The following is a 25,445-nucleotide window of genomic DNA, read 5'->3' as shown; positions in this document are numbered from 1 at the left end:
TAAATGAACCAAGGGTGTAGAGTTACATTTAAGCTATTTTAAGGCATGAAGAAATATGTCATTTTGATTATGAAAGATGAGTTTTAAGGGATACAATTATTGACTGCAGGGAACAACAAAAAAACGTACTGACCCCATACATCTGGACGCTAGTGTACAGTATGTTGTATGTGTTACATGTGTGTTGTGTTGGTGATCTTCAGGCCTTCACCGCAGCTCTGCAGACCCAGTGGAGCTGGATCCTTCAAGTGTGCTGTTGCATTGAAACTCATCTCAGAGAGAACACTGCATACTTTCAGGTACGGCATCACCAAATGCCCGTCCAATATAATGTAACCACGTTCTTTACCACAGCAAATCTCTGCTGGTCCACCATGTATAAGCTGTATCCTTCACTTTCTCTACCTCCCTTGTCTGTTTTACCAATAGTTCTTTGCCGATGTAAGAGATGCTGAGGAGAGGATGAAGAAGATGCAGGAGACCATGAAGAAGAAGTACATGTGTGACCGCACCGTCACTACCACTCGTTTGGAGGATTTACTCCAAGATGCTGTTGTGAGTTTTAGTAGATGGCTTATAGGGTAACACTTTAGATTAGGGAACACTATTAACTACGAGTTTTCCCCTCAGTAAACTCCTAATTACTGCTAATTGATAGTAAGTTAGTTGTTAAGTTTAGGTATTGGGTGGATTAAGGGATGTAGAATATGGTCATGCAGAATAAGGCATTAATATGTGCTTTATAAGTACTAATAAACAGCCAATATGCTAGTGATATTCATGCTAATAAGCATCTAGTTAATAGTGAATAGTGTTCCCTAATCTAATGCTGGTATTTGCTTTGCAGGTGTACAGTTATTGGTAGTGATCTTTTACTGCAAACATTTACTGAAGAGATCTTATCATGTACTGTAATATTGCAACACTGACAATGATTTATTTGCTTAAAAGTCATCTACGCAGACACACTCACTTGACAACATCAAGTAGTGTTTTATTTCACATTGGTAATACTACACAATAAGTTCTCATTTGTTTACATTGTATTAACTCACATGAACTAACAATGAGCAATGTATTCTACAGCATTTATTAACCTTTGTGAATGTTAGTTAATGAACTTGTTCATGTTTATGTTAGTTCACAGTGCATTAACTAATGTTAACAGATTCAGCATTTGGTCTTAATAGTGTATTAGTAAATGTTGAGATTAACACTAAGATTACTAAATCCTCTAGAAGTATTGTTCATTGTTAGTTCATGTTAACTAATGTAGTTAACTAATGATAACAAATAAAACCTTATTGTAAAGTGTTGCCAACATTTCTTGTATAGAACGGTATACAATGAAAGAAAGAAATCAAATTGAGAAGCTTTGAAGTAATAGCGTTTCACCACAGGAGGAAAGAGAGCAGCTGAACGAGTTTAAGACTGACATCGCCGGCCTGAACAAGAGAGCCAGATCTGTGATCCAGCTGAAGCCACGGGACCCCACCACCTCCGTCAGGGGGAAACTGCCCATCCAGGCCGTGTGTGACTTCAAACAGATGGAGGTAGACACAGTCGCGTTTTTTGTGTTTTGTGTGGGTGTTTTGTGCTGCATGCTTAAATCCCTGTTTCCTGTAACAGATCACCATGCACAAGGGCGACGAGTGCGCGCTCATCAACAACTCCCAGCCCTTCCAGTGGAAGATTCTGCACCGCTCGGGCAATGAGGCCGTCGTCCCGTCCGTCTGCTTCCTCGTGCCGCCCGTCAACAAGGACGCTGTCGACAGTGTCTCCAGGTGTGTTTACTTGCATGTCATGTGACCATCAACTGTCATCAGAGAACCATGAACATGTGAATGTATCATTCAATTATTAAAAATATTAACACTACCAGTCAAAAGTCTTGGATCGGTAAGATTTTTAATGCTTTTAAAAGAAGTCTCTTCTGCTCACCAGGGATGCATTTATTTGATTAAAAAAAACAGTAATATTGTTACATATTATGACAATTTAGAAAAAATGTTTTCTATTTTAATATATTTTAAAATATAATTTATTCCTGTGATCAAAGCTGAATTTTCAGCATCATTACTCCAGTCTTCAGTGTCACATGATCCTTCAGAAATCATTCGATGCTCAAAAAACATTCATTATTACTGAAAATTCAGCTTTGATCACAGGAATAAATGACACTTTACTATATATTCACATAGAAAACAGCTGTTTTAAATTGTAATAATATTTCACAATATTACTGTTTTTTTATTGTTTTATTTTTTATCAAATAAATGCAGCGTTGCTGATCCGATTTTGACTGGTAGTGTATTTAGAGTAAATCTTTTGCTTCAAAGAGGTTCGGCTGTTAAAAGAAGTTTGTTAACCCTTGCCTTCGAAAAAAAGTTATCTCATAAGGATGCGTACATTTGATTCCTTCTGTTCATAATATTGTGAGTGTTTCTCTGATGCCTAAAAATGCTGTCTAGTTTGGCAGCTCACTAAATTTAGAACAGCTCTTGTACATCTGTGAAGAATCACAAATTTCTCTTTTCTTAGTAGACAGTATGACCTAAAACATATTGACTAATGTTTGTGTGTGTTATGTTGATGTTTCTCACAGTCTGGAGTCTGGTCACCAGCAGACACTGGTTCTCTGGCAGAATCTACACACTGACCTCAGGAGTCTGCTGTCCTGGCAATACCTGATGAAAGACATCCATCTCGTCCGCTCATGGAACATCACTATGGTCTGTTCTCTGCTTTATTCATGGCATTTAGTCACGTCTTGATGTTTGAGCCAGATAAGGGATGATGAAACATATTTGTGAAACTTAGTTAATGTGCTGGCTGGATCTTTCCCTCTAGCAAATGTAAAAGAAACTGTGTGCTCACATCAGAATCTTATATCACGATATTAGTAATTTTATCACAATGTTGTAATTTTTGCTTTAAATAGTTTTTACAATTTAATTACTAAATTATGTAAATTACACACACCCATATTGAAAACGCGAAGCTGTTATTTTTTTATTATTATTAAAGGGTTAGTTCACCCAAAAATGAAAATTCTGTCAGTAATTACTCACCCTCATGTTGTTCCAACCCCGTAAGACCTTCGTTCATCTTCGGAACACAAATTAAGATATTTTTGATTAAATCTGAGAGCTGGATCACTCCTCCATAGGCTTCTAAGACATTATAACTTGCTGGCCCAGAAAAGTTATTAAAGACATTGTTAATATAGTCCAAGTGACTACAGTGGCTCAACATTAAGTTTATAAAGCGACGAGAATACTTTTTGTGCGCAAAAAAACACAAAAATAACGACTTTATTCCAGTATTAATTTCCTTCTCTCTGGGCCTCGAGTCTTTTCACGTAGTGTTTTTGCGCTGCGCGTCTGTGTTGTACGTCACACGCATCACACACATGACCAGCGTCGGCCAATCTAAACGGAAACCAGTGGCAAATTAGTCTGGCAGGATTTGATGTCAACTTTATTGCACTTGAACAAAATCACTTGTTTTTTAAACCACAAGGCTGAAAAACATTCAAATGATTAGCTTTCGTTACGGCACAGCATGTAAACGCGAGTCTAAAATCTCTACCGGTTTATCATGTCTACGTGTAAATCTCCCAGCCATAGTTCTACAGTCAACAAGATGGGATATTTACCTCTAACTCCTTAACTTGATTTTTTTTTTCAGTTGGAGATCCACTGAGTTATATTTAGGAAACTAAACAAGGAGAATTGCTCTATTGAATAACAGCCCTTCAAGGGCCCTCCTAAACAAATTAAAGAGAAGAGAAGTCGTCATTTGACTGTTTTAACATCTCAGAATAAGTTTGCTATAGATTGTCAATTTTAGACAAAAGACAAAATGAAGATTATTGTTATCCCGTCATAGCAATAATCACAGGATAGATGCAAATATAATCATTTTGAATTTGAAAGAAGCTAAGGGTTTATATGTTTGATATGTTTCAGTTCAAGACGATGAAGTCAGACGAGTACCAGCTGATCTTGAGGAACCTTCAGCTGCACTATCAGGACTTTCTCAAAGACAGCCAGGACTCAAAGATTTTCGATTCAAATGACAACGTGCAGATCGAAAGGGACTATAAGGAGACCACACAGTATTTCGACAAACTGCTCCGCACCCTGGAGAAAGGTACAGACTTCACCTCGCAATAAACATGAAGCCCCTGACAAAGCCCGATGTGCACCACCAAACACTTTTGAAAAATGATGGTGATATTTTCACGGATGTTGGGTAACTGTTAAATTCACGTTACAGGAGCCGCTGTCAGAGCACAGGGTGAGTCTTGTGCTCCTGCTGACAGTCATGAGCAGAGTTTGGTTATCATGGATGAGCTGCTTTATTAATGAAAAACGTGTTGTGTCAGCTTTTGTCATTGTTTCGTTCCTGTGGTTTAGCTAACTGCGCATCTCTACAGAGTGTGCATGTGTTAAAAACTCAATATAGTAGCATAATACAGAGGAAAAACGTACACTGGTCAAAAGATGAATTTCTGACTCTGTATTGTTTATATATTTGTAGTTTTTAGATGACATGTAATAAGGGGAATCCAATGAAACGTGTTGGATTTCCAACATGGAATCCTAAAATCTAAATAAAGGCACAGAGGAACGGATTTCCTAAAAAAGGGCAAATTAGCATGAGAGTGCAATCCTAAAAAAGCACCGATGTGAGTGGAAAGTTCTGTTTGGGATCTACTGACGACCCACAAATTAAAGAACACAGATCCAGCCGGATAATTTCCACAATGACCAACACAATCTACCAAGAGCAGCGAAAATTAGCGTCTGGTTTAAGCTATGCTTTTCTTGGACGGCAAATAATGGCGCAAATGCCAGAAATTGACAAGCACAAACCTTAGTAAATCACCTTGCATTCATAAAATACAAGATTAATTTTAAAACGCATGTGCATTAAGGTCAGCCGCAAAAATAACTGTCGACACCTTTTCAGTGCTAATTTTTCACTGTATGTCTTTAGTAAATCCTGACAGTAGTTTTTCACGGCAAAAGAGGTTTTGTGCTTGTTGGCAGAGGCTATTTACACTAACCCCGCCCACATTGTATGATTGAGCCAGAGAAAATTGCAAAAGAATCCACATATACAACTATTTTTTACAAATCAGGTCAGAGAGGTGTTTATTTTAAATAAAAATGAAGAAAATATTCGAAAAGTGGAAATAAAGCGCCTACCGGATATTTAATAGTGGAAATAAAGTGTTTATCTGTAGGGTTATAGGTAGGGGTATTGTCCTAATAAGGCAGCATCCATTTGTGCTTTTAATAAATATAACCATGTACACTGAATAAATACTGTTTTATAATACAATATATTGTGGTGCAAATAGTATCTACCACAGCATCTAACAACTATTTACACTTAGTGCAAAGAAAACACTGCTATTTTCACTTAGTGTAAATAGCATCTATATATATTTGCAGTGAAGTGTAAATAGCATTTAACATAAAGAAATAAGGGTCACACTTTAGATTAGGATCCGATTCTCACTATTGACAAACTACTTATTGTAACTTTTGCCTCAGTAAACTCCTAATTACTGCTTATTAATAGTTAGTAAGGTAGTTGTTAAGTTTAGGTATTGGGTGGGATTGAGGGATGTAGAATATGGTCATGCAGAATAAGGCATTAATATGTGCTTTATAAGTAAAATAAACAGCCAATAAATTAGTAATATGCATGCTAATAAGCAACTAGTTAATAGTGAGAATTGGATCCTAAACTAAAGTTACCGAAATACAAAATTATATTTTGCTTAAAGTTTTCATGCTAGTTAACCATATATATATAGTTTTTTTGTATTTTTAAATTTGTGATGATTTAAATACAAAATATTAATACAACAATATTTATTTAACAATATATTCTACTGTCATAAGCTGTAATAGTGCCTGAAATAGGCTTCATTTTCTTCATGCATAGTATTATAGTTTCTTTTCTTTTGATTTTGGAATGCCATTGGTACCACTAACACTGAAGGAATGTGTGTGACATGAATGTTGGCTGCAGTGCACAAATAAGGGAGAGATAAACTGTTGTTTATTTAGAAAACAGTAATAACAAATCTTTTATCTTCACAGGTGAGCAGGATGAATCCACAAGCAAGTCGTACATCACCCAAATCAAAAACCTGCGCCTGCAGATCGAAGATTGTGAGTCTCGCACAGTGGCTCGTATCCGACAACCCGCGGGTAAAGACCCGCACAAAGACTGCATTCAGAAGACTGCAGAACAGAAGGTACGACCGTCTTATTTGATTCCTTATTGTAATGCATCCAGATGTTTTGCAGCTCATTTATTATTATTTTAAACGACAAATCTTATTACCATACTGCAGAATAAATTAAAGACAGAACAACAAATATTAAAACAATATGAGAGTAATGAGAATGAGATTTTTTCTCTTGAAAAGAATCTTAAAATGAAAAAAAAAAAAAAATTGAATACACTTGCAAATTATTTGCTTGATAATGGTGTGAAATATGACTCGGACCATGTTCTTTGTCATATTTAACAAAATGGATCAGATCTTCTGAGAGTTTCTGTTTCTGGCTCAAACAGAAAGTGCACGTGGAGTTGGAGGGTATTAAGACGAACCTGGATAAAGTGTCCCAGAAAGCTGAGGAGGTCCTGGCGTCCCCGGAGCAGTCCAGCACCCCCGTCCTGCGCTCAGAGCTGGACATCACCCTGCAGAAGATGGACCAAACCTACACCCTGTCCTCAGTGTACCTGCAGAAGTAAGGACCACTATTAGAGCAGTATTTGTCGTTGCACAACATGCAGTATCCATTGTTCAGAATACTAGTCTCAAGGATGCTGCTTTTCGTTCATGTTTTGTCTCTAATTAACTAGTGTGTACACTACCTGTCAAATATCTGAAAGAATTAAGATTTCTCTTATGCAAAAACATTGATGTTTTCAACATTGATGAAACTAAGAATTGTTTCTTGAGTAGCAAAACATCATATTTTAATGATTACTGAAGGATCATGTGACACTGAAGACTGGAGTAATGATGCTGAAAATTCATGGGAATAAATTACATTTTAAAATATATATTACTGCATATTCAAAGCAATCAAATAAAATGCAGCCTTGGTGAGCAGAAGAGTCTTAATTATTTCACATTTTTGACCGGTAGTGTATTATTATGTACTAATTTAATTAGGCATAAGATTAGATCATGGCATCTCTTTCCTTTGTAGACTTAAGACAATAGAAGTTGTGATCCGGAACACACAAGGGGCAGAAAATGTCGTGAAGATATATGAGAATCGCCTGCGTGAGGTTCACACGGTTTCTGCAAACGTCCAGGAGGTGGAGAACTACTGTTCCGAGCTCAAGGTAACATGGGAGGAAATATTTAGAGTTCAATGATTGACCCTTTGTTTTATAATATTGTACTATCTATCTAATATATACAGTGATGCAGATGATTGGTGCTCAACCTTTGTGACTGCAAGACTCCTGTCAACTCCAAAATTCGGAGGAATGACAATCCTAGTTTCCGTAGATTAAATTTCAGGATTCCAAATGTTTTAAGAGCTGAATGTTCTTCAAGAATCCCCCTTTTTTTAACCAATCAATTTACATGATGTTTCCAGTTGTTTGTGATTTACTGGATAAGTAAGAATAAGTTTTTACAATTTTCTACCCAAATATTTTAGAGCTTAGAATAACTACAAAATGTTTATTCATCATGGAATTTAAATATTGTATTTATTTACATTTCTTAGCTTTAGAAATCACGCTTTAAAATTAGTGTGAAAAATGAATTATTTCTATATCCCGAATTTACAGTTTTTGAGGGGGTGAATTAAAAATATTATAGAAATATATCGATTTTGTTTTAGATATTATAATGCTTGTTTTGTCTTATTTTAAATCAATTCATTAAGTCATTTTGGAAGTTTGCTGAGGCTAGCGGGTCCCAAACCCTTGGTGTAGAACTGCTGATCTAGATATATGAATAGAAAAAAGTTGAATTGTCTAAAATAGGATCAGGATTTAGTTTAGTGGACCTAGTCTTTGGCACCTAACTGAATAGCAAAAATAATGCCTGTGTTCAAACAGGTTTCCCAATCTGCCATTGTTTGAGCAAACATATAGTCATGTGTTGGACTGATTCTCAAACCAACAGATTATGATTTGAAGAGCCACAGTGTTGCACTTTTTGGGGAAAATCAACTTTCAAATGACTTACTTAGAGATGACTCTGCAAAACTGGAAACAAGAACATATTTCAAAAAGGAAAAAAACAACCGAGTTATACACCCAAAAATGAAAATTCTCTCATCATTTACCCACCCTCATGTCGTTACAAACCTGTATGATCTTGGAAAATGAAAGAAGTTATTTTAAAAATTGTTGGCACCCTAATATTTCTCAGTGACTTCAATTATTTAGACCGAAAAAATACAGCGGAAGTCAATGGGAACCGAAACTGTTTGATTACCAACATTCTTCAAAATACAGGTTTGGAAAGACAAGATGGTGATTAAATTTGACAGCATTTTCATTTTTGACAGTCAAGACTTTTTGCCAAATGTTGGGATTTAATTGGTTATTTTCATGAAAAAGGTTTTATACTGTATGTACAATGTAGTTACGTTAATTTTATTAAGTCAACTTGTTCTTGTATGTTCAGAAAATGCGCGTGGAGGCAGAAACCCAGCGGCCCGTGTTTGATGAAATGGATGGTGAGCTGGCCAAGGCCACATCGGTCAGCCAGCAGATGTCTCGGATTCACACTGAACGGGACACTGAGCTGGACCACTACAGACAGCTCCTGGGCAGCCTCCAGGACCGCTGGCGCGCCGTCTTCGCCCAGATCGACCTGCGTCATCGCGAGCTGGAGCAGCTCGGCCGGCAGCAGGGCTACTACAGGGAGAGCTACGACTGGCTCATCCGCTGGATCGCTGACGCCAAACAGCGGCAGGAGAGGATCCAGGCAGTGCCGATTACTGACAGCAAGACACTAAAAGAACAACTGGCACAGGAGAAGGTACTGAATGACACAAGCTTTCTGTAAAGGGCCTTTCAAACTGCTCTCTTTAAACCTCGGGTAACAGCCAGATTTAACATTGGGTTAAGCAATGCTTCACACTTGTTTAGAGTTTTATCGTGGGTTATCACAGTTTGTGGTATACAGTATTAAAAAAAGGTTTTGGTGTTTTGATATATTTATCGATAGAAAACTAATCATTGCTATATAGCTCAACATGGTTAGTCTTATTGTTTGAACCTGTTGTTTTCTTTATATACCGCGAGTAACATCTTTGTACCCAAAAAGTAAATCAGACAACACTATTTTGTGGCTTACATATCATAATCAGAAAGAGCTTTATTTGTAGTTACTGTAATACGGCATTTTCTTCACCATACAATGGTTTAAAATGAATTACATGCCATTTAGCAACACAAGTCATCCAGCATTTATTAATTATTGATATTCTAATATCGATCTAGTTCACTGCAGTGTGCAATAAGAGTTTCATAGCATCCACTGAGCGAACGCGCAGAGTAACGTCATACCATAACTTTCAACACACTCAAATGTATTTTTAGTATTATATGATTATTTAAGTGTTAAAATGTAACTGTAACTTTCCAAGTTCAGGAAAAAAGGAGGCGGACGTTCAACATAACGTAACTTAATAAAATATGCATAAACAACATTGAAAGGAGCGACAGCGGCCGACTGCAGAATATAAGCATGATAAAAACAGCACCGTTAATTGTCCCAGATCCTCACTCGTCCTTCACTGTAGTCATTCTTTCTTATATCCTTCCGAAGCTCCTCCGTGAGACTCCAGACCAGTGTCTCTCGTTAGCATTCGCATCCCACGGCTCTCGGCTCCGCCCTGCTTCGTACCACAGTAATGTTAGTAAAACTAACATTATCCGTCCCGTCGGATATTTCCACTGGCTGTGGAGGTGAATACAACACCTCCCATGATTCCACAACCTCTATCTGCGAAATTTACATACAGTACTGTGCCTTTAAAAAAAAAAAAACAATCATTACCAGCCTCACCTTACCTCATTAGATATTTATTTGCTTTGTACAGTTGCAGTCACATCATAAACATCTACTATGTTTAGTTTCAATGTCTAAGTGAAACTAAAAATAGCAATGGCCAGTGACATCAAATGCATTTATTGAGGCGACGAACAGAGTATTATTTTTGTAGTACGTTTCAGAGAGTTAGCCTAAGTGTCAACATTTCCTCAGATGGACAAGCAGGTATTGAAATAGGTCGCATGCTCTTTTGCATTTACCTCAGTGATATTAACCTCATAAATATGCAAATGATGCAGTGTTTACAAATGTACAGTGTGGCATCTTGAAATTTGAACAAAATTTAGTGTTAAATATGGAACAAGATCAATAATTTGTGAAAAAAATCTCAGAAGAGAAACTGCTGGAATATTCATTTCTGTGCATTAGTTCTCTGATACACATTGCAATAAATATGTTTCTCTAATAGCTTTTTGTTAGCCTATTTAAAAGGTAAAGTATAATATGCTGACTTTTTCCCCTCACAGAAACTGCTTGAAGAGATTGAGAAAAACAAAGAGAAAGTTGATGAGTGTCAGAAATATGCCAAAGCTTACATTGATACAATCAAGGTAAGAGAGGATACAGGAAAAACAGGAAAAACATACAAATATCATTACCGTTTAATATATTTTAAAATCTAATTTATTCCTGTGATCAAAGCTGAAATTTCAGCATCATTACTCCTCATCAGCATCCTTCAGAAATCAGAAGCATCCTTCCACACAAAAGGAAGTGTTATGCAAATCAGCATATTAAAATGATTTCTGAAGGATCATGTGACTCTGAAGACTGGAGTAATGATGCTGAAAAGTATAGATTTTAGTTTTTGTTGTTGGAGTGCTACAATCATTTTTTTTTTCAGGATTATGAACTACAATTGGTTGCCTACAAAGCTCAGGTAGAACCTCTGACTTCTCCTTTGAAGAAAACCAAGATGGAGTCAGCCTCTGATAACATAATTCAAGAGGTTGGAAAACGCTCATAGATCAGTTCATTCTAATTCATACATTTGCATTCTTTAATTACTCATGTTTGCATAGATTACTATGATGTTTTATCATTTTTAATGTGCAATTATGTTATCTTGAAAAATAGTACATCCTAACTACTGAAATCATCTGAATGATCAAAATGCTTTATCTTTTTCACCATAGTATGTGACTCTGAGAACTCGCTATAGTGAACTGATGACGCTGACCAGTCAGTACATCAAGTTCATCACAGACTCGCAGCGGCGCTTGGAGGACGAGGAGGTGCGTGACACCAAGGGACCCCATTCACACCAGACTAACTCAACACACTAATATTAACCAACTCAACCAACCACTCATTAAAAAATCATCTTCTGTAGATATACTTAATGTATGGGTGACTCGACATTTATTCTGTCATTTTGGAAACAAAAGCTGTATGTGACAAACTGAAGTAAGTTACAGGTAGAATAAATTTGTCCTGTCCATATTATGCCTTGCTAAAAAAAAAAAACCATTAAGAATCACATTACATTTCAAGGACATTATCTATTATTACCTTTCAAGGACATTATCTGTACACATTTCTTTTACAAAAAGTTAGAAAAGCTTTTTTTTTTTTTTTTATGTAAAGCTCCAACAATTACCAGCAGCTGTTTAGGTATTTTTACATATTTTTACAAAGCAGAATATGTTATATTTGAACGTCAGACAGTGTCTGATACACACTAGGGAAAGCAAGTTGGATGAGGCCGACTTTTCCGATATGCTTTTCTCTTTTCTCTCTACTGTATGTCTTTCAAACCCTAACCTTTGGTTTCTTTGCTTTTCCTAACTGCTTGCCAGTGCTTTGTCTTGATGATTGCTTGAACTTTTTTGGGCTCTAAAGAGGTAAAACTTTTCACTACGCTCTAGTAATTTCATACCCATATTCCAATATTCCTCTTCATTAATCTTCTGAATTTCCTCCCATCAAGCTTATATGATTTAGCCTTTCTCTGTAAATGTTATTGTACTTTTGTTCATTGTAGTTTTCTGATTCTCATAGCTACAGTAGTCAACATTTGAAGTGGAGCAAAACCTTAGTTATACATGAATTTTGAACAATTCGCTATAGTGAACTAGTTATTGTCTTAGGACAACTTTGATTAACTTTTTTGATCCACTTCAAATGTTGACCACTGACCACTCTTAAAGCTGTATTAATTGTGTGCTCAGTTTTCATCCAGTCATTTAGTTTATAACAACAGCATATTGATTGCGAACCATTAGACAGTTTTTTTCTTGAATCACTTTGTTTTACTGGAATGCAGTAAATAGTTTTCAGAGTGCTACCATAGCATGTCATGAGGGTGTGGTGTTTTAAAGCAATGTCTTGTGTCTCCATACATTAATTATATCATATTTGACTATTAATTTATTTTAACCCCATTTGTCATGTTTGCATCTAAACCTGTCTTCCTTTTGAGCTAAACAAAAACCTTAACACTAAAATAATTAGTTCACTGAAATAATGAAAAATTCTTTCATCATTTGCTCAAATGATATTTTGTCATTGCAAACCACGTCTTTCTTGCTTCCATGGAACAAAAAGAAGACTTTTCGATAATGATAGTTTTTTTTTTTTTGTCATGCAATTACAAGGAATGGGATTTTAAGTTTTCAAACTTAAAAAGTGACGAAGCACGATGACAGTCGTCCATACAACTTCTGTGCAGTTTTTTCAAGTTTTCTGAAGATATATGTATATAATAGCTTCAGAAGACTTAGAATATAATGCAAGTCACATGGGCCACTACTATGATACTTTTGAGTGGCCAAAATATTCTTAAAAAAAAAATCACCTTTTGTGTTCCATGGAGGAAAGTAATAATATAATAGAAAGTCACACAGGTTTGGAATAAAAGAGCTAATAAATGATGACAGCATTTTCATTTTTTGGTAAACTAAATCTTTTAACACCCTGTCATGCTTGATCCTGATCATAATTTTCTTTACCATTTACTTCCACTAATACAGAAAGCTGCTGAGAAACTTAAAGCAGAAGAGAGGAAAAAAATGGCTGAAATGCAGGCAGAGTTAGAGAAACAGAAGCAGCTAGCTGAAGCTCATGCCAAGGCCATTGCCAAAGCGGAGAAAGAGGCTCAGGAGCTCAAGCTCATGATGCAAGAGGAGGTTAGCAAACGAGAGATTGTTGCTGTGGATGCTGAAAGGCAAAAGCAGAACATCCAGCTGGAGCTGCATGAGCTCAAAAACCTCTCCGAACAACAGATCAAATCAAAGAGTCAACAAGTGGAGGAGGCTCTGCAAAGCCGGTCCAAAATAGAGCAAGAGATCCACATCATACGACTTCAGTTGGAAACTACAGTAAAGCAGAAGTCCACTGCAGAAGACGAGGTGAGGCAGCTTAGAGACAAGGCTGCAGAGGCGGAGAGACTTCGCAAAGTTGCTCAGGAGGAGGCTGAGAAACTTCGTAAGCAGGTTAATGAGGAGACCCAGAAGAAGCGGATGGCGGAGGAAGAGTTAAAGCTGAAGTCTGAAGCAGAGAAAGAGGCTGCCAGGCAGAAGCAGAAAGCCCTGGATGACCTTGAGAAGTTCAAGATGCAGGCTGAGGAGGCAGAGAGACACATGAAGCAGGCTGAGATTGAGAAAGAACGACAAATCAAGGTCGCTCAAGAGGTAGCTCAGAAAAGTGCCACTGCTGAGCTGCAGAGCAAGCGCATGTCCTTTGTCGAGAAGACATCCAAACTCGAGGAGTCACTCCGAGAAAAGCACGGAACTGTCATTCAACTGCAGGAGGAGGCAGAACGCCTCAAAAAGCAACAGGAAGAAGCAGACAAGGCCAGGGAAGAGGCTGAGTGCGAGCTTGAAAAATGGAGGCAAAAAGCCAATGAAGCCCTTCGTCTAAGGCTCCAGGCAGAGGAAGAGGCCCACAAAAAGAGTCTTGCACAGGAAGAGGCCGAAAAACAGAAAGATGATGCTGAGCGCGAGGCCAAAAAACGGGCCAAAGCTGAAGAGTCTGCCCTGAAACAGAAAGACATGGCTGAGCAAGAACTTGAGCGGCAGAGGAAGATGGCAGAGAGCACAGCACAACAGAAGCTTTCAGCAGAGCATGAGCTGATCCGCTTGAAAGCTGATTTTGATCATGCCGAGCAACAGAGATCTCTGCTTGATGATGAACTGTACCGTCTTAAGAATGAGGTCAGTGCTGCAGAGCAGCAGCGGAAGCAGCTTGAAGATGAGCTTTCCAAAGTTAGAAGTGAAATGGACATACTTTTGCAGCTGAAATCTAAGGCTGAAAAGGATAGCATGTCTACCACTGAAAAGAGTAAGCAACTCTTGGAAGCTGAAGCTGCTAAACTGAGGGATCTTGCAGATGAAGCAGGCAAGCTCCGTGCCATTGCTGAAGAGGCAAAGAGGCAGAGGCAAGTGGCTGAGGAGGAAGCTGCAAGGCAGAGAGCAGAAGCAGAGAGAATTCTCAAAGAGAAGCTTACTGCCATTAATGAGGCCACTCGCTTGAAGACTGAAGCAGAGATAGCTCTTAAAGAAAAGGAGGCTGAAAATGAACGCTTGAGAAGGAATGCTGAGGCTGAGGCTTACCAGAGAAAGGCTCTTGAAGATCAGGCAAGCCAGCACAAGCAAGACATTGAGCAGAAGATCGACCAGCTCAAGAAATCCTCTGAAATGGAATTAGAAAGACAGAAATCAATTGTGGATGACACTCTTAAACAGAAAAGAATAGTTGAAGAGGAGATTCGTATCTTGAAACTTAATTTTGAGAAGGCTTCATCTGGCAAACTTGATTTGGAGCTTGAACTGAATAAGCTGAAGAATATTGCTGAGGAAACACACCAAAGCAAACTACGAGCTGAAGAGGAAGCAGAGAAGCTACGTAAGCTTGCCCTTGAAGAAGAAAACAGAAGAAGGGAGGCTGAAGAAAAACTGAAAAAGATTACTGCCGCAGAACAGGAGGCAGCTCGACAGCGCCAAGTTGCCCAAGAAGAAGTGGAGCGTCTCAAAAAGAAAGCAGATGAGGCCAGAAAGCAGAGAGAAGATGCTGATAAAGAAGCTGAGAGGCAAATACATGCTGCCAACGAGGCTGCTCAGAAAGCAATTACAGCTGAACAGCAAGTTCAAAGTGTTCTTGTTCAACAGAAAGAGGACAGCATGGTACATAAAAGGCTCAAGGAGGAGTTTGAGAAAGCCAAAAAGCTTGCCCAAGAAGCAGAAAATGCCAAACAAAAGGCAGAGAAAGAGGCTGCCCTCCTCCGCCATCAAGCTGAAGATGCAGAGCGTCAGCGTCAGGCTGCCGAGGTTGAGGCAAACAATCAGGCCAAAGCCCAAGAAGAGGCTGAGAGGCTCAGAAAAGAGGCAGAGCTAGAGGCAGAAAAGCGAACTCAGGCTGAGACAGCAGCGCTGAAGCAAAAACAGCTAGCTGATGAAGAGATGGCTAGGCACAAGAAACATGCAGAGCAGACACTTAAGCAGAAATCACAGGTTGAGCAAGAGCTCACTAAAGTGAAACTGCGGTTGGATGAGACAGACAAACAGAAGACTCTCCTGGATGATGAGCTTCATCGCCTGAAGGACGAGGTTGGTGATGCTGTTAAACAGAAAGCCCAGGTAGAGGAGGAACTGTTCAAAGTCAAGATTCAAATGGAAGAGCTAATCAAACTTAAGCTCAGAATTGAAGAGGAGAATCAGCGTCTCATCCAGAAGGACAAAGATAATACTCAAACATTCTTGGCTGAGGAGGCTGAGAACATGAAAAAGCTTGCTGAGGAGGCTGCCAGGCTCAGCATTGAGGCCCAGGAGGCTGCTCGCATGAGACATATTGCAGAGACTGACCTTGCAGAGCAAAGAGCACTTGCTGAAAAGATGCTTAAAGAAAAGATGCAAGCTATTCAGGAGGCATCTAAACTTAGAGCAGAGGCAGAAATGCTACAGAGACAGAAAGACCTTGCTCAAGAGCAAGCCCAAAAGCTGCTTGAAGACAAACAAATGATGCAGCAACAGCTTGAGAAAGAAACTGAGGGCTTCCAAAAATCATTGGAGGCTGAACGCAGGAGACAGTTGGAGATAACAGCTGAGGCAGAGAAACTTAGACTTCAGGTTTCACAGCTCAGTGATGCACAGACTAGAGCTGAGAAAGAAGCCAAGAAATTCAAGAAGCAGGCAGATGAGATTAGTGCCCGACTTCATGAGACCGAGCTTTCCACCAAAGAGAAATTGACTGTTGTTGAACAGTTGGAAATACAAAGATTGAGCAGTAACAAAGAAGCAGATGACTTGCGCAAAGCCATTTCTGATCTTGAGAATGAGAAGGCAAAATTGAAAAAAGAGGCTGAAGAGTTACAGAAAAAGTCCAAAGAGGTATTGTGTTAAAGATGGCATAAATTGCAGCTTATGTCATTGTTAACCCTCTTTCTGAAAACTAACATTGCTTTTTTTTTACAAATATTTTCCTTTATTTAATTATAATCCATAATGATTTCTCATTAATCTTAAAATTGACATTTACATCATTGAAAATTATTTGTCCGAATGTTTTTCAGCTTTGTTTTAACGTTGTTCATGGTTTCTTCTTTTACAGATGGCGAATGCTCAGCAAGAACAAATTAAACAGGAGAAAACTATTCTTCAGCAGACATTTATGTCAGAAAAGGAGATGCTTTTAAAGAAGGAAAAACAAATTGAGGATGAAAAGAAGAGGTTAGAGAGCCAATTTGAAGAAGAGGTCAAAAAGTCAAAAGCCCTGAAAGATGAACAGGAACGTCAAAGAAAACAAATGGAGGACGAAAAGATGAAACTTAAGGCCACTATGGATTCTGCTCTGATGAAACAGAAAGCAGCTGAAAAAGAGATGCTCAACAAGCAGAAAGAGATGCAAGAACTTGAGAGGAAAAAGCTTGAACAAGAAAGAATGCTTGCTGAGGAAAACCAGCAACTGCGCGATAAACTTCAGCAGCTTGAGGTTGCTCAGAAACTCACCCAAGAGATTCACATCCAGACCGAATACAAAAAAGTCCTCAATGGTCAAAGTATTTCTGATGAAGCTGATGGCCCAAATGGTTTCTCTGCATTATCTTTCGATGGGATTCGTGAGAAAGTACCTGCAAGTAGACTTTTTGACATAGGACTTTTAAGCAAAATGGATTATGATAAGCTCCAGAATGGTGACACCACAACCCAAGAACTCAGCAAGACAGAAAAACTTAAAACCGTTCTTAAGGGCAAGAACTGCATTGGTGGCCTGCTTGTTCATCCAAATCAAAAAATGCCCATCTATCAAGCCATCAGGGAGAAGAAGATTGCTCCTGGGACAGGGCTAGTCCTGCTGGAGGCACAGGCCGCTTCTGGATACATAATTGACCCAATTAAAAACAAGAAACTCTCTGTCAATGAGGCAGTTAAAGAGGGTCTAATTGGACCTGAACTTCACAACAAGATGCTGTCTGCAGAGAGAGCTGTCACTGGTTACAAGGATCCATACACAGAGGCAAAGATCTCCCTCTTTGAAGCAATGAAGAAGGGTCTCATTGGGGAGGATCATGCCATCAGATTGCTTGAGGCTCAGATAGCAACAGGTGGCATTATTGATCCAGTCAACAGTCATCGTGTGCCAACTGAAATGGCCTATAAGCAGGGTCAGTTTGATGCAGACACCAATAAAATGCTACAAAATCCAACAGACGATGTCAAAGGATTCTATGATCCAAACACCCAAGAAAATCTGACCTACCACCAGCTAATAGAAAGGTGTGTCACTGATCCAGAAACAGGACTGCTTCTTTTACCCATCTCTGAGGAGGCTGCTCTAAATGCCAGAATATTCACAGATGAGGAAACAAGGGATGTCTTTGACAAGACAACTGTGTCTGTGCCATTTGGAAGGTTTAAAGGAAAGACTGTGACCATCTGGGAAATTATAAACTCAGAGTACTTCACTGAGGACCAGAAAAAAGATCTTATCCGTCAGTACAAAACTGGAAAAATTACAGTTGAAAAGATCATCAAAATTGTTCTAACTGTGGCAGAGGAAAAAGAGAAAAAGAATGAGCTTGCCTTCGAAGGCCTGAGAGCACCTGTACCTGCTACAAAACTTCTTGAATCCAAAGTTATTGACAAAGACCTCTATAACAAGTTGCAGAAAGGACAACTGCTGGTAAAAGATGTGTCTGAGATGGAGCATGTGCGCAATGCCCTGAAAGGCACTAACTGCATTGCAGGAGTAATTATTGACTCAACCAAACAAACAATGTCCTTATATGATGCCATGAAAAGGGACATGATGAGACCTGGGCCTGCCCTTAATCTCTTGGAAGCACAAGCTGCTACAGGATATGTCGTAGATCCTATTAAAAACCAAAAACTTACAGTAGATGAGGCTGTAAAAGCAGGTGTTGTCGGTCCAGAGCTTCATGAAAAACTACTGTCTGCAGAGAGAGCTGTCACAGGCTACAAAGATCCTTACACTGGAAAAACAATTTCTCTGTTTGAGGCTATGAAGAAAGATCTGATCATGAAGGACCAGGGATTTCGGCTGCTTGACGCACAACTGGCAACCGGAGGCATCGTTGATCCTGTTCAAAGTCACCGTATTCCGCATGACATTGCCTGCATGAAGGGCAGTTTTGATGATGCAACCCAAAAGATTTTGGCCAGCCCAACTGATGACGTTAAAGGATACTTTGATCCAAACACTCAGGAAAATGTCACTTATCTGCAGCTTTATAAAAGATGTGTCACCGACAAAAAGACTGGCCTTCAGCTTCTTCCTTTGTCTGAGCAAGCCATCAATGCCAAGGAGGAGTTGAAATATACTGATGACCAGACCAAAGACTCAATGACTCAGGCAACTGTTGAAGTTCAGAGTGGACATTTTAAAGGGAGAAAAGTTACCATATGGGAGCTCATTAACTCGGATTATCTCACTGAGGGGCAAAGACTTGACTTAATAAGGCAATACAGATCTGGGAAAATGACAATTGAGAAGATTACAAAGATTTTAATTGTAATTGTCACTGAGAAAGATACCAAGAAACAAGAAGAAGGGCACTTTAAGGGACTTAGGGCACCAGTTCCTGCCAAGTCATTATTTGAATCCAAAATCATTGACAAGTCTACCTATGATTTGCTTGAACAAGGTAAAAAGACTCCAAAAGAGGTAAGCAAAAACACCTCAGTCAACAAGTATCTCCAAGGCTCTGAGAGCATTGCTGGAGTTTATATAGAGCCTACAAAAGAGAAAGTCAGCATCTACCAAGCAATGAGAAAGAAATTCCTCAGACAAAACACAGGTATCGCTTTGCTTGAAGCTCAAGCTGCCACAGGATTCATTGTGGATCCATCAAGAAATGAATGTCTTACTGTGGATGATGCAGTTAAAGCAGGCCTTGTTGGTCCGGAGCTTCATGAGAAACTTCTCTCTGCTGAAAAAGCTGTCACTGGATATAAAGACCCATTCACTGGCAATAAGATCTCCCTGTATCAAGCCATGGAGAAAGATCTTATCCTCAAAGAACATGCCATGCCACTCTTGGAGGCACAGTTGGCCGCAGGTGGAGTTATTGATCCAGTAAACAGTCATCGTATTCCTGTTGAAATTGCTATTCAACGTGGCTATGTTACCAAACAGCTGGCCAGCAGCATTGCTGAAAGCAAGTACTTCTCTGACCCTGCATCTGATGAGAACATATCATACAAACAGTTAAAAGACAAGTGTATGGCAGATCCTGACACAGGTTTAAATCTACTAAAGCTCTCCAAACCACAGGCCCCAACAGTTGTGGAGAAGACATACCTTTACAGTGAAGAACAAACTCAGAGTGATCTAACCACTACCCAGGTTGATCTACCCATTGAAGGTCAGGGCTCTATGTCTCTCTGGGATGTCATGAATTCAAATCTACTACCTGAGGAGCAAAGGGCTCAGCTTCTGGAAGAATATCGTTCTGGCAACATAACAAAGGAACGGATGATAATCATTATAATTGAGATTCTGGAGCAGAGAGAAATTATTAAAGGGGGGAACATCCAGACGGGCAGCACAAGAAGACGTCAAATTACTATTGAAGATCTCTACAATGCCCGCATCATTGACCTTGAGACCTACAACCTGTTGAAGAAAGAGAAAAAGACTATGCGCGATGTCATGGAGATGCAAAGTGTTAAGCAGTACTTGTATGGAACTGGCAGTGTTTCTGGTGTGGTGACTGATTCAAATTCCAAAATCAGCATTTATCAAGCAATGAAGAGAGAGATGATGAAGCCAGACATTGCAATTGGTCTCTTGGAGGCTCAAGCAGCCACTGGATTCATCATTGATCCTGTCAGGAATGAAATGCTCACTGTAGATGAAGCAGTGCGCAAAGGTGTAGTGGGCCCAGAAATTCATGATAAGCTCTTGTCTGCAGAGAGAGCAGTCACTGGCTATAAGGATCCATATAGTGGAAAGGTTGTCTCCCTCTTCCAAGCAATGAAAAAGGAGCTTGTGTCCGAGGACTATGCCCTAAGACTACTTGAAGCTCAAACAGCAACAGGTGGTATTATTGATCCAGAATATAACTTCCACCTGCCAACAGAGATTGCCACACAACGTGGATATATTAACAAAGAGACAAATGAAAAGCTGTCCGATGAGGTTAAAGGATACGTTGATCCATTAACTGATGAAAAGCTTTCATATGCTCAGCTTTTGAAAAGATGCAAGGTTGACAAAGATGGGCTATATCTGTTGTCTCTAGCAGACAGAAGGCTGCTCTTCAAAGGTCTCAGAAAAGAAATAACAATAGAGGAGTTATATCGCTCAAAAATCATTGATGAACAAACAGTCAGCGAACTTAATGAGGGGCTACTATCAGTGGAGGAGGTGAGCAAAAGATTGCGGAATTATCTTGAGGGCTCAAGCTGTATTGCTGGCGTGCATGTGGAGTCTACTAAAGACCGTCTATCTATCTACCAAGCCATGAAAAAGAACATGATCAGGCCAGGTACTGCTTTTGAGTTGCTGGAAGCACAAGCAGCCACAGGTTATATCATTGACCCTATCAAGAACCTCAAGTTAACAGTAAATGAATCAGTTAAGATGGGAATTGTCGGCCCAGAGTTCAAAGACAAGCTCCTGTCTGCTGAGAGGGCTGTAACTGGCTATAGAGATCCTTATACAGGCAAAATGATCTCACTGTTCCAGGCAATGAAAAAGGGCCTGATTTTGAGAGACCATGGAATTCGTCTTCTTGAGGCCCAGATTGCTACTGGAGGAATTATTGACCCGGAGCAGAGTCACCGCTTGCCAGTCGAAGTTGCCTACAACCGAGGGTTTTTCGATGAGGAAATGAACGATATCCTCAGTGACCCAGGGGATGACACCAAGGGCTTCTTTGACCCGAACACAGAAGAAAATCTGACCTACCTGCAGCTGATGGAAAGATGTATTGTAGACCCAGACACAGGTCTTGTGCTCTTGCTTCTTAAAGAAAAGAAACGCGAGAAACAGTCTTCTACCAAATCCTCCGTTCGCAAACGCAGAGTTGTCATTGTAGATCCCGATTCAGGCAAAGAGATGTCTGTGTATGAAGCCTACCGCAAAGGGCTAATTGACCATCAGACTTACCTTGAACTTTCAGAGCAAGAGTGTGAATGGGAAGAAATCACAGTGACATCATCAGAAGGGGTTGAAAAGTCTATACTCATTGACCGAAGATCAGGTCGACAGTATGACATTGATGACGCTATTGCAAGAGGCCTTATTGACCAGAGTGCAATCGAACAGTACCGCTCCGGCACCCTTTCTATCACAGAATTTGCTGATATGTTATCTGGAAACATGAGTGGTTTCCGTTCCCGATCCTCTTCCTTTGGATCCACCTCCTCTTATCCAATGAGCCCCATACCTACCATCAAAACTCCTGCAACTGTATGGAATGATCCATCTGAGGAAACAGGTCCTGTGGCTGGAATACTTGATACAGACAGCCTAGAAAAAGTTTCAGTCACTGAAGCCATGCGTAGGAACTTAGTGGATTCTATAACTGGCCAGAGACTGTTGGAGGCACAAGCTTGTACTGGTGGCATAATAGACCCAACTACTGGAGATAAATTCCCAGTTGCTGAAGCGACAGAGAAGGGTCTTATAGATAAGATAATGGTTGACAGACTCAACTTAGCCCAGAAAGCTTTCCATGGATTTGACGATCCTCGCACTAAAGTCAAAATGTCTGCTGCTCAGGCTCTCAAGAAAGGCTGGCTTTATTATGAGGCAGGACAGCGTTTCCTGGAGGTGCAGTATCTTACCGGTGGCCTTATTGAGCCAGAGGCTGAGGCACGTATCTCCTTAGAAGAGGCAATCAGGAAAGGTTCTATTGATGGTCGTACAGCCCAAAAGCTCAGAGATGTGAGTGGTTACACAAAATATCTTACATGTCCCAAAACCAAACTGAAGATCTCCTACAAAGATGCCATGGACAGAAGCATGGTTGAAGAGGGATCTGGCCTTAGGCTTCTGGAAGCTTCATCAACATCCAGTAAAGGTCTCTACAGTCCCTACAATGTCAGTGGTGCTGCATCTGCCTCTGGATCTCGGACTGGGTCCAGAACAGGCTCTAGGTCAGGTTCAAGAAGAGGCAGCATTGATGCTACTGGCTCTGGATTCAGCTTGAACTTCTCATCATCATCATATACTTCCTCCAATTACAACCGCAGATTTTAAAGCTGGACCCCACGTGGTCCTGTAGCTTTCATATCAATGCTGACTCTATACACTACAGTTACATAATACACAGAGATTAATTAGACAAAAAAGAATGACTTTTTTTCCGCTTTGCATGTGTTTGGTATAGGAAAATGCATTCCAAAAACTACCAGTATCATTTTTTTTTTCTGGCAATGGTTAAGTTTCCATTTTATGTAGTTTGGATGCTTACAAACTATTAATTACCTGGTTAGCTTTATTCATAGTTCAAGTTATTTCATTTAGGTATATTTCAGTTTATACAGACATGTTATGTATTTTGAAAGTGGTATTTTTATGTTCTTATTTTATACTTAAATACAGCATCTAAATTCAGGAGATGTTAACATACTAAAAGTTACTTTCAGCATTTTGGAGATTTTTCTAAAAATCCAACTTGGATTAGACTGTATTTAATGTTGCTTATATTGAGTCTATATTTCTACTTATTATTTTAGAAAATTCTTTCAATACTTCGGTTTATGGATAATGTACCAGAAAATATACCAAGTTTTACAAAAAAGAAATTAGATTAACAAAGAGTGTGGTTTTTTTTACATATTTGTATAGATTTAAAAGAGATATATTAGAGCAAATAAAAGTTGCAGCTTGTTTCATGGAATGTAAAAACAAAACACTATACCTATGCATAAACACTAAAGGAGGAGCAATCACCTTGTGCCACAAGCCAATATTCATGTCCCCTAAAACTGGAGCTTTCTGTTATGAAAGTCCATTTTTCATTTACTGGATCCAGTCCCTCTCCAAAGTCATTACTCCTGACTGACAGTTAATGAGTCCTCAAGGCCCAGATTCACTGTCAGTCCTCCACTGATGTGTTATCCATTGAAGATTTCAGATGTCTCAGGTGTCTGATCCATTCCTCACTCATAACATCTGGACAGATCTGGATGAAATGTATTGTAAGTTGAACTCAATTTGCATTTATTTCAGCCGTCTCGTAATGACCACTGTTTTTACTTTTCTAAATTCTTTTTATTGTCTCAAAGCCTTTCTTACTCTGTTCTGTCACTGTGCTTTTTTAAACAGATAGATGATCTTTCTGCTATCTTGAGCTGCTGCTTTAATGAACTGAATTGCTTTTCCTAAGGATTTATTGACAGCTTTCAGCCATATAATAGTTGTGCTTGTGTCATTTATAGTTTGTGTTTTGTCATGTTTTTTCCTCCCACAGAGATCATCAGTTACTAGATATGGACTTGATGATGCCACACATTTGGTCTTGGATCACAAGATAAATGATGCTCATCAGCAGCCCACATCCTTAGACATCCAGGTAGTTTATTATACGTTCACATTCACTACCTCTCGATGAGGGTTTGTTTTTGCATTGTACCAAGTATATTTTAGTTTCCCTTCATTCACCTATTTTGTTGCGTTTTTTTGTCATTTTGTTGCTTCATAGTATATTTTTAATGTTTTTAGATCCTTACTGAGGGTTTCCTTCTCCCATTGCATCTGCCATTTGCATGAAGACACTAGAGGCTAGGGCTACCTTGAAGTTTGCCTTGGATATCACTGGGAGCTGGACTTTGGAGTTTACACAAAATAATTCAATACAACAAAAGAATTGGATCCATTAATGTGGACTTTTTTTGCAGAATCTCTAAGTTCTACTGCCTACATTGTTTCTAGCACCAAAATATGTTTTAAAAATAAAACACTTGACTTAATGCATTAGATACACTACACATACCCTTGTGTTGCACCTCTCCAGAAGATTACACATTTACATAATACAGATAAATACAGATTGCATGATTGACTGAATGTATTTAGGCTCATTTGTTTTTGTTTTTTACATTTCCTGTGACAAAAATTTGTTTAAGTCACTTGTTGCCTCCCATGTATTTCTTTGCTTGTTTTTATATTATTATACGGTTGTGACTTTTGAAAGTACTTGACTTTTTTTCTTTATATTTCTTTCTTTCCTTCCTTTTTTTGTTGATGTTGTATATGTAAAATATGTTTGCATGTTTCACTAACTTGCTATAAAACATGTTCTGAAAAGATGAAGAATAGAATTTTGAATTATTACCAATATATGGAAGATTATATATGAGTAAAAGATGTATGAAATACTACGTAACTGGTGGATGAACTATTTCCTTAAGAGATACTGGTAATAATAAAATGAGTTTTTAAAAATAACACAAGACTTAAGTGTAAATAAATATATTTTGGAAAGATCAGTTCTCGTCTTGTAGAGTTTGTGTTTTCATTAATTGTCATAATTCACCATGACATTCCAGCAAATAACTGCTAAATAAGTAATCTATAAGTAATCATGTATCAAAATACTTTTACAAAGCAAGCAATTGAAGAACAAAGATGAATAATCACTCAACTAAAACATACAAGCAGGAAATATAATGCAGATGATGAAACTGATTAGAGAAACAGCCAGTATTCCGTGCACGGTGTCCTCTGGTGGTAGGGAAGTTGAATGACAGGCTCAGACGGCATTATGTTAAATCTGTAGGCTGAAAGACCGAACCCAGAGGGGGACACATTTATGGATGGACTGCCTTTCTGCCATTATGCTACCGACAGCCTCTCTGGTGTCCCTGCATTAACTGTGTCCGTGCCGTGCCTTTCTCCACATGATGACAGCTCT

General features: G+C 39.0%; 1 protein-coding gene across 1 annotated transcript in view; it reads left to right on the top strand.

Moving 5' to 3' along the window:
- plecb (plectin b) overlaps positions 1 to 25,020 on the top strand; it is an 82,986-nt gene extending 57,966 nt beyond the window's left edge. The window contains 19 exon segments of the mRNA XM_081389041.1: positions 204 to 299; positions 430 to 555; positions 1,401 to 1,553; positions 1,630 to 1,784; positions 2,606 to 2,732; positions 3,972 to 4,155; positions 4,282 to 4,302; positions 6,123 to 6,280; positions 6,604 to 6,779; positions 7,248 to 7,386; positions 8,690 to 9,046; positions 10,591 to 10,674; positions 10,968 to 11,072; positions 11,260 to 11,358; positions 13,096 to 16,449; positions 16,670 to 22,780; positions 22,782 to 23,730; positions 24,003 to 24,104; positions 24,254 to 25,020. Coding sequence (XP_081245167.1) covers positions 204 to 299; positions 430 to 555; positions 1,401 to 1,553; positions 1,630 to 1,784; positions 2,606 to 2,732; positions 3,972 to 4,155; positions 4,282 to 4,302; positions 6,123 to 6,280; positions 6,604 to 6,779; positions 7,248 to 7,386; positions 8,690 to 9,046; positions 10,591 to 10,674; positions 10,968 to 11,072; positions 11,260 to 11,358; positions 13,096 to 16,449; positions 16,670 to 22,780; positions 22,782 to 22,811 — 11,475 coding nt within the window. The 3' untranslated portion in view covers positions 22,812 to 23,730; positions 24,003 to 24,104; positions 24,254 to 25,020.
- The last annotated feature ends 425 nt before the right edge of the window (positions 25,021 to 25,445 follow it).

This window comes from Scardinius erythrophthalmus (assembly GCF_964197995.2).
Source record: "Scardinius erythrophthalmus genome assembly, chromosome: 16".
In the NCBI taxonomy this organism is placed as follows: domain Eukaryota; kingdom Metazoa; phylum Chordata; class Actinopteri; order Cypriniformes; family Leuciscidae; genus Scardinius; species Scardinius erythrophthalmus.
This window is presented reverse-complemented; position numbering and strand designations above follow the sequence as displayed.